The sequence below is a fragment of the Quercus robur genome, chromosome 6 (assembly GCF_932294415.1).
Source record: "Quercus robur chromosome 6, dhQueRobu3.1, whole genome shotgun sequence".
In the NCBI taxonomy this organism is placed as follows: domain Eukaryota; kingdom Viridiplantae; phylum Streptophyta; class Magnoliopsida; order Fagales; family Fagaceae; genus Quercus; species Quercus robur.
In genome coordinates, this window is record NC_065539.1 from 44,603,518 (window position 1) to 44,612,519 (window position 9,002).

General features: G+C 37.8%; 1 protein-coding gene across 1 annotated transcript; it reads left to right on the forward strand.

The window, feature by feature from the left end:
* Positions 1-219: 219 nt before the first annotated feature.
* On the forward strand, positions 220-1,281 carry LOC126688961 (major allergen Pru ar 1-like). The gene is made up of 2 exons (XM_050383916.1): positions 220-504; positions 760-1,281. Exons 1-2 carry the CDS (start codon positions 321-323, stop codon positions 1,056-1,058), a joined length of 483 nt encoding a protein of 160 aa, XP_050239873.1. The 5' UTR covers positions 220-320; the 3' UTR covers positions 1,059-1,281.
* Positions 1,282-9,002: the final 7,721 nt, after the last annotated feature.

A 9,002-nucleotide genomic window follows, 5' to 3' on the forward strand; every position in this document is an offset into this window, starting at 1 on the left:
TTGAATGAAAGTTTTGGTTTTGAGATCTGAATGTAAGTTAATTTCTTAAAGGTTCTTTGTTTGACTAAATGAAAAAATATATTCTTTGAAAATTTCGATTCTCTTTGGACGGTGGGAACATTCAAAAAGAAAAGCACGTTATCTACATTCTTTGATCAACGAGGTCACATTATTACAAACGAAACCCTTTATTCTCAGTCTATAAATACCACCCTCAGATACTCAAGCTTGCAAACTACCTAAAGTAGTTCAATAAACTCATCTACTCCTTTCATTCTTCATTTGATCACTTTCATACTTCTCTTATCTCTAAGGTCATCATGGGTGTTTTCACTTATGAAACTGAGACCACCTCAATCATTGCACCCGCTAAACTATTCAAGGCTTTTGTCCTTGATGGTGACAACCTCGTCCCAAAGGTTGCACCTCATGCCATTAAGAGTGCTGAAATCGTTGAAGGAAATGGAGGTCCAGGAACCATCAAGAAGATCACCTTTGGAGAAGGTTAGTTTCTATATCCTAATCTCCAATGTATCATATATTTAGTATTCTAATCTCCAGTGTGTTAATTTTTCCTCCTTCTCAATTACATAATTAAGGTATAATTATTAGTATGATCTTTGGCTCTCAAAAATAAGAACTTTACCTCCAAAGTAATAAAATGGATCAGATACAATTACTAATTTATTTTTTGGCTCTCATGGCAACGTACGTAGATATTGTACAGAAGTAACAAAGTGTTTTCTTTAAATTTTTCAGGCAGCCAATTCAAGTATGTGAAGCACAGAATTGATGAGATTGACCACGTAAACTTCACATACTGCTACAGCGTGATTGAGGGTGATGCTTTGAGTGAAGTACTCGAGAAAATCTCATATGAGATCAAAATTGTGGCAAGCCCTGATGGAGGATCCATCTTGAAGAGCACCAGCAAGTACCACACAAAGGGTGAGCATGAGATCAAGGAAGAGCAAGTTAAGGCAGGCAAAGAAAAGGCTGCGGGACTTTTCAAGGCTATTGAGAGCTACCTCTTAGCACATCCTGATGCCTACAACTAAATCTTGTGTTGTGTATCTGTCCCCTCAATCATGAGCAAATCTTGTGGCTTTCATGTTTTATTTTTAGCCAATCCTGCTTTTGGGCTTACTAATAATTAAAGGTGTTTTTTTGGTTTTGATTCATGTGATATTTTAGCTGGAAGAGCTAGAAGTGAATGTTAAATTACACTATAAATACATAAATGTAATGAAATCAACTTGAAATTAAAGTACTACTTGCAAATGATGTGTGCAGGACTCTCCCAACCCCACCAAAAGTGTGTGAATTTGAGAATTTAGTGGGATTTGTATTATATAATGGCTAAATTCCTGTTGGAGTGCAAACATTACAACCTCAGAAAGGACTAAACCAAATTTATGTCATACTTGAAAAGGATTAGTTAATTTACAAGAATTTTATTGATAGATGCTCTAAAGACATTTGTTAATGAACCATTTTAGGAAAATTTTTATGAAAAAAAAAGTAATTGATTTTTTTTTTTTTTTTTTTTTATAACTCTTTCAATTTTTCATAGAAAGTATTATTAAAAAAATGTCCAAATGGTATTTTACGAAACCCGCTTTTAAGATCCAAAATACAAGTGCTTCAAAATCTCTCTCTCTTTTGTTGTTGGGGGGGGGGGGGGTAAAGGTAGTTTTTTTTTTTTTTAAATAATTTCTAAACTCATATAAGTGCTAATCATGCAGCTCATAAGCTTATTATTATATTACAACACTTATACATAGATCACCATGGGTACCTAGGTGAAAGAGTGGATTAGGTTCACCAATCATTAGTTAATGCTTAAGCATATTGTGGATTAGGATGTGTCTAAAGTTTTTCTTGTTATTTTGGGCTTTAGGATTGAGACTACAGCTAATGAGTATGAATGCGTGAACTAAAGTCTCACATGGAAGAAAAATAAAATTTTTTAGAAGTTAATATAACAAAATTGGCCGTAATTTTAGTCAAGCTTTTCAACAAATTGGGTATCTTCCCTAGAAAAAAGGTAACTAATTGTTTATATGACAAACGAATGCATTAGTACTTTATAGTTTACATTTACAACAATTTTATAAACTGTTGATGTGGCTTTAGTAATTTTTAAATAATTATAGGTAAACATAAATGTGATGTTAGTGGTGGATCCATATTAGAATTAATAAGAATTTAACACATCAATAGTTTGTAAAAATATTGTAACATAGTTTGTGGCGACTTTTTTTTTTTTTTTTTTTAATACAAGATAGAATTTTTACTTTAACATAATTTAAGTGTATATATGTGTGAAACTCCATCTTGGAGACTTGAACCTCGGCCTTTGCCCCCACATCCTACAATCACTTATACTTGTGCAGTGACCACCACACCAAGGGTGCGCGGTGGTAGTTTGTGGCGACTCTTACTCTAATGTTTTTTAGCTAAATCATTATTAGTGCTTAACTACTCATGCATGGACTTAAATCTATCACAAAGGGCGGTTTCACTTAAAGCATTAATCGTTAAGCGCAGAAAGTAGTATTCCTAAAGTTCAAGTAGAAAAAGTACTTATTGAAATGGGGGGCTCAATGTTAATGTAAGGACTCGATTTGTGACGACCCCAAATTGGTTTATTGGGTTCGAACGTGAAAGGCCTAAACAATAAAATTTGTAGAGAGTGGGCTAAAAGGCTAGGCCTTGATCACCGGATAGTGGTTAGTCATGGTATTCGTGATAATCGTACAGAGGTGAACCATGTTTGCCCAAGAAGTCTTTCTCCTTGGCACGGCCTGGGAGGCTCTAGTTCTTGGCCTTTTTCCCCAGCCACTTTTTTGGATTGCTTCCTTCTCCTTTTATACTAGCCTTTATCCTCCCCTTAACGTCCATGTGTAGGCTCAGCTTTCTGGGGCTAATACTTGTCCTATCAGCCTATACCCAAAGTGGTTGGGGGTGGTTGTAAAAGCTGAAAAGCATTGCTCTGTCAGGCGCAGAGTACTTAATTGTGGTAATGATAGCCTTTCCCTTGTCTTTTGTCGCCACACTGTTCAGGGGTCCTTTCCCCATCAATGCGGAGGTGTTTAGTTATTCCTTGAACCACTCCTATATCGTACTCGCCCTTTTTTCTAGGAGTGCTTTGGGATGTCGAGGACAGAATCGTCCTCGGTTGTATCTCTAGGCCATTTGGACTTCCGTTGCATCTCCTCGGCAACGCCTATCCTCAGCGTGGGCCTTGGGCCCTAATGCAAAGTGGGTCGGGATCACAAATTCTCTGACCCCACAATAGCCCCTCAAAATCCTGCTACTCGGCTCCTCGGATGGAGAGGAGGGTTTTGATAACGTCGGGCCTATGTCACGACTTGCCAAGTCTTGTCCTTCATCAATGCCGGAGCTTTTTCGTTTGCTTGGGACACGCTCTTGATTGTAAGACATTGTTTTGGTTTACCCACGCTGTGCTCCTGCCGTTTCGGTACACGAAGCTCGCCTTTAATAAGGTCTCTTTACGAGGCGACGTAAATCCAACGGCCGAAGACTGCTTTGGGAATTGAGCGGGACTTATCTCGTTTATAGTTTTTCTTGGAGATTTGTACATATTAAATGCCACCGGGCTTGCCCTCCATATAAGACGCACAATGGGAGGTCATTTCCTTTATGTACATACCCTTTAAGCTTTTCAAATCCCTGACCCTATAGTTGTGCTCAAAGTCCCCACTACCATTGTGACTAAGCCCTAGGAAGTGATATGGTCAAGTCTAGGATGAGGGCAAAAGGACCACACCCTCTCCAGAAGCATTGGGTTTCCCCGAGACTCAAGATGACCCGGTCAGGGCAAGGGAGACAAAGACTCAAGACACTTCTTCCCCTTGATAAGGCAAGAAAGGAGCCCCTTCTTCCTTTAGCCAAAATCCAAAGCAGGTGGAGGTCACATCAAATTTTTGGTGCGACAACATTGAGGTTTCTCATCGTCGGTACCATCCGCTCTCTCTTGAGTGCTGCTAATATGATACCTGCTTGATTGCAGTCAGAGTTGGTACGGGGATTAGGCATCCCTACTTCTTCCTCTCTTCCATCACTGGTGCCACCTAGGTGCCTCCGCTTCTTCTTCTCTTCCATCACTGGTGCCACCCAGTTGCCTTTGCTTCTTCTTCTCTTCCATCACTGGTGCCATCCTGACGTGCTTAGTTATTGCTAGGGCAAAATTTTGAAGGATTTATCGTTCCCCTGTATCTTTTTCTTTTTGCTTTTCTTTTTGCTTCTGTATTTAGCTTCTGGTATAGGCTTGTTTAAGCCCCTTATTGTACCCTGTACTGCTTCTTTGTCTAATAAAAGATGACTTTATCCCATTTTGCGTGTTCTTTCTTTTCTGCCATAATTTTTTTGTGAACGGATGTGCTGGTGTTCTTTTCTTTTGAACAATACTTAGGGCCGAAACCCTTGTTAACAAAGAGCTATTACTTTGAACTTATTAAAACTAACAGGCACAATAATGCCGACTTGAAGTAGGTTAGCCATACGAGACTGACCGAGATAACCGCTGAATGTTCTGTATTGCATATGGAGTGATCACCCGAGGATGGGTAATCTAAAATGAACTATCCGTGGGGGTCGCTGAGCACTAGGGTGCTTTGCCACATTCCTGACAATATTCATAGCCTGAACCTTTTTTTTGGCATCCGGTCCGAGGACCGAGGTATGACTGTATTGAGTCTAAACACTCGGTTTATGTTAGTTTCCTTAGAGCTGGGGATCCGAGGGCCGTGCGGGATTTCCATTCTATCTAGGACTTAAGCCATTTTCTAGCGACTAGTTTCCCCATAGGTTTGAATTCGAGGACCATGCAAGATCTTGGTTCTGTCCAAAACTTAGATTTTTTCTTTAAGTAGTTAGTTTCCCCATAGGTTTGAGTTCGAGGACCATGCAATACCTTGGTTCTGTCCAAAACTTATAGTTTTTCTTTAAAGTAGTTGGTTTCCCCATAGGTTTGAGTCCGAGGACCATGCAAGACCTTGGTTTTGTCCAAAACCTTATAGTTTTTCTTTGAAGTAGTTGGTTTCCCCATAGGTTTGAGTCCGAGGACCATGCAATACCTTGGTTCTATCCAAAACTTATAGTTTTTCTTTAAAGTAGTTGGTTTCCCCATAGGTTTGAGTCCGAGGACCATGCAATACCTTGGTTCTGTCCAAAACTTATAGTTTTTCTTTAAAGTAGTTGGTTTCCCCATAGGTTTGAGTCCGAGGACCATGCAAGACCTTGGTTCTATCCAAAACCTTATAGTTTTTCTTTGAAGTAGTTGGTTTCCCCATAGGTTTGAGTTCGAGGACCATGCAATACCTTGGTTCTGTCCAAAACTTATAGTTTTTCTTTAAAGTAGTTGGTTTCCCCATAGGTTTGAGTCCGAGGACCATGCAATACTTTGGTTCTGTCCAAAACTTAGATTTTTTCTTTAAGTAGTTGGTTTCCCCATAGGTTTGAGTCCGAGGACCATGCAATACCTTGGTTCTGTCCAAAACTTATAGTTTTTTTTTTATTTTTTTATTTTTTTTAAAGTAGTTGGTTTGCCCATAGGTTTGAGTCCGAGGACCATGCAAGACCTTGGTTCTGTCCAAAACCTTATAGTTTTTCTTTGAAGTAGTTGGTTTCCCCATAGGTTTGAGTCCGAGGACCATGCAATACCTTGGTTCTGTCCAAAACTTATAGTTTTTCTTTAAAGTAATTGGTTTTCCCATAGGTTTGAGTCCGAGGACCATGCAATACCTTGGTTCTGTCCAAAACTTATAGTTTTTTTTTAAAGTAGTTGATTTGCCCATAGGTTTGAGTCCGAGGACCATGCAATACCTTGGTTCTGTCCAAAACTTAGATTTTTTCCTTAAGTAGTTGGTTTCTCCATAGGTTTGAGTTCGAGGACCATGCAATACCTCGGTTCTATCAAAAACTTAGATTTTCTTTAAGTAGTTGATTTCCCCATAGGTTTGAGTCCGATGACTCGAGGGTTAGCCCCTTGAAAAAGGTGTGAGGCATTGACTTGATGTTGGAAGCCCCTAGAACTGCCCGTGCCACTGGCACTTCGAAGGGTAGCCTTGAGTGGGAGCTGAGTTAGGACAACAGCTGCTGGAAATGATGGAGAGGCTTTCGCCTAGCTAGCCCCACCGCCAAAACTACTTCTTTTGAGGGACCCTTGTCGACAAGGGCTTGATCCCACCATGACTAACTACCGCCTGTGCCAACGCACAAGCCTTCCCACAGATGGCGCCAATTGTAAGGACTCGATTTTTGACGACCCCAAATTGGTTTATTGAGTTCGAACGTTAAAGGCCCAAATAATAAAATTTGCAGAGAGTGGGCTAAAAGGCTAGGCCTTGATCACCGGACAGTGGTTAGTCATGATATTCGTGATAATCGCACAGAGGTGAACCATGTTTGCCCAAGAAGTCTTTCTCCTTTGCACGGCCTTGGAGGCTCTAGCTCTTGGCCTTTTTCCCCAGCCACTTTTTTGGATTGCTTCCTTCTCCTTTTATACTAGGCTTTACCCTCCCCTTAACGTCCACGTGTAGGCTTAGCTTTCTGGGGCTGATACTTGTCCTATCAGCCCATACCCAAAGTGGTTGGGGGTGGTTGTAAAAGCTGAAAAGCATTACTTTGTCAGGTGCAGAGTACTTAATTGCGGTAATGGCAGCCTTTCCCTTGTCTTTTGTCGCCACACTGTTCAGGGGTCCTTTCCCCATCAATGCGGAGGTGTTTAGCTATTCCTTGAACCACTCCTATATTGTACTCGCCCTTTTTTCTAACAGTGCTTTGGGATGTCGAGGACAGAATCGTCCTCAGCTGTATCTCTAGGCCATTTGGACTTCCGTTGCATGTCCTCGGCAACGCCTATCTTTGGCGTGGGCCTTGGGCCCTAATGCAAAGTGGGCCGGAATCACAAATTCTTTGGCCCCACAGTTAATATGTAGAATGTTTAACTTTTGAATAAGAACTTAATCAAAATGGATGATGACCATTATTCTAACAGTCCCGACCATGTGCCCGGAGTCCTCTTGGTAAGTGGAATATTTGTTTAGAAATTTTAAAGTAATTTTCTTATCCTTCTAGTATAGTTTTGGGTTGTTTTGAAGTTTTTTGTTATTACTGTTCTTGTGTTCATTGTTGTGTTTAATTAATTTTTCATTCATGAAAAATACTTATCTTAATTTTGAGAAAAAATTACCATATGTGACCATGTAAAATATTTTTTTAACAAACTACTAACAATGTGCTACTTATTCTTATTATTATTATTATTACTAGTGAGTTGTCCATGCAATGCACAGATAATTTTATGATGTTTTATGTAAGACAGTTTTGGATAATGTTGTACATATATTATATATATAAAAAAAAAAAAAACTAAATCAGAGTAAAAGAAACATATACATTTTGAGATATTAAAAATTAGTTTAGTAGCTTCACTGCATATTTGTAGCATTTTTAAGGTAAGATTAATTTTTTTTAAAAGAAAAAATAATGAAACCAAAAAAAAAAAAAAAAATGCAGAAGAGTAACGGGACCATGAAAATCAACTAATTTGTGTTGTGTTCACATATTTCATACCATGAAATGAAAGTATGCCCAACTCTTTGACCATCTTTCATTCATTGATAGTGCGACATTAAGACATGGTGTGGGCAAGTGTATATGCAAGTGTCTTATAGATGATTTAAAATTAAATTATGGTAGAATATGGCTTTACATTGCACACCAAATATTCTCCCTACTTATATACCCAAAACAAAAACTATCCAACCAAGTTACCTAAACCTAAATCATATTTAAGCCCCTAATTTAAAAAGAAAAAAAGAAAAAAGGAAAATACCCGTAGGGGTTTTGGCATCTTGATGGTGGTGGGAGGCCAGTATAACGGAGGTGGTGACCCCTCAGATTCCTCTCTCTCTCTTTCAAATGTTTTGTTAGTATTTTATTTTGGTAATATATAGTGAAATAGTGCGTTTTATTTAACAATCCACAGTATTTTTGTGTCTCTCTATCTCTCTCTAGGGCCTTATTTGATTAGTTATTACTAATAGTCCTTACATTAAAAAAAAAAAAAAAAAAAAAAAAACTAAAATAGTGAGTATGCTAAAAGACATTTAAAATAGAGAAAGGTGTGGTGTAAGCTTAGGCAATTAATGAGATATTAATGAGATAATAGTAATATAAGTTAATGTGAACTTTTGGGTAATAGTAAAAAATTTTTTAATGAAAGAGGTAAAAAAGGTTAAATGCAAAATTAGAGCGCTACTTGGTAGGATATCATGCACTCCCGCATGAGGTTTCTGTTTATATATATATATATATATATGTATATATATATACACACACATATATTATTTTCATGGCATCATATAAAAAAAGTAGCAAGTGATTTTCCATGCAGGCAGCCAATTTAACTATGTGAAGCAAAATGAGATTGACAATGCAAACTTCACACATGGCTATAGTTTGATTGAAGGTGATGCTTTGACTGACACACTCAAAAAAATATTGTATGAGATCAAGCTAGTGGCCTGATGGAGGATCCATCTTGAAAAGCACTTAAGGAGTCAATTTTGTATTGAAGGTCGTTTTGGTTTAGTCAAGGGAATGAAATATTTCGCTACCAATTGATATTGGTGACCTATTTCGTGATTACAACTATTTATATATTTCTATACATATATATGTTTGTATTTATTTATGTGGTTATGAATTTATATATATTTAACAGCATAAAATTTAAAATCCACATATTTTATAACCCAAAATATTAGTCTAAGTGCATTAACTAATATATTAGCTTTAATAAAAATAAAATTTTTAACATTTTTTTTTATTGTACCATCTAAAACGTCAATACCGGCCGAAACACCTGAAATATGCTTGGTACGACCTGATATTTTTTCGGTACATTTTAAATGAGTACCGGTATCAAGTCAATGGCAAGTATGATTTATTTTCCTGGTATGGCCAGTATT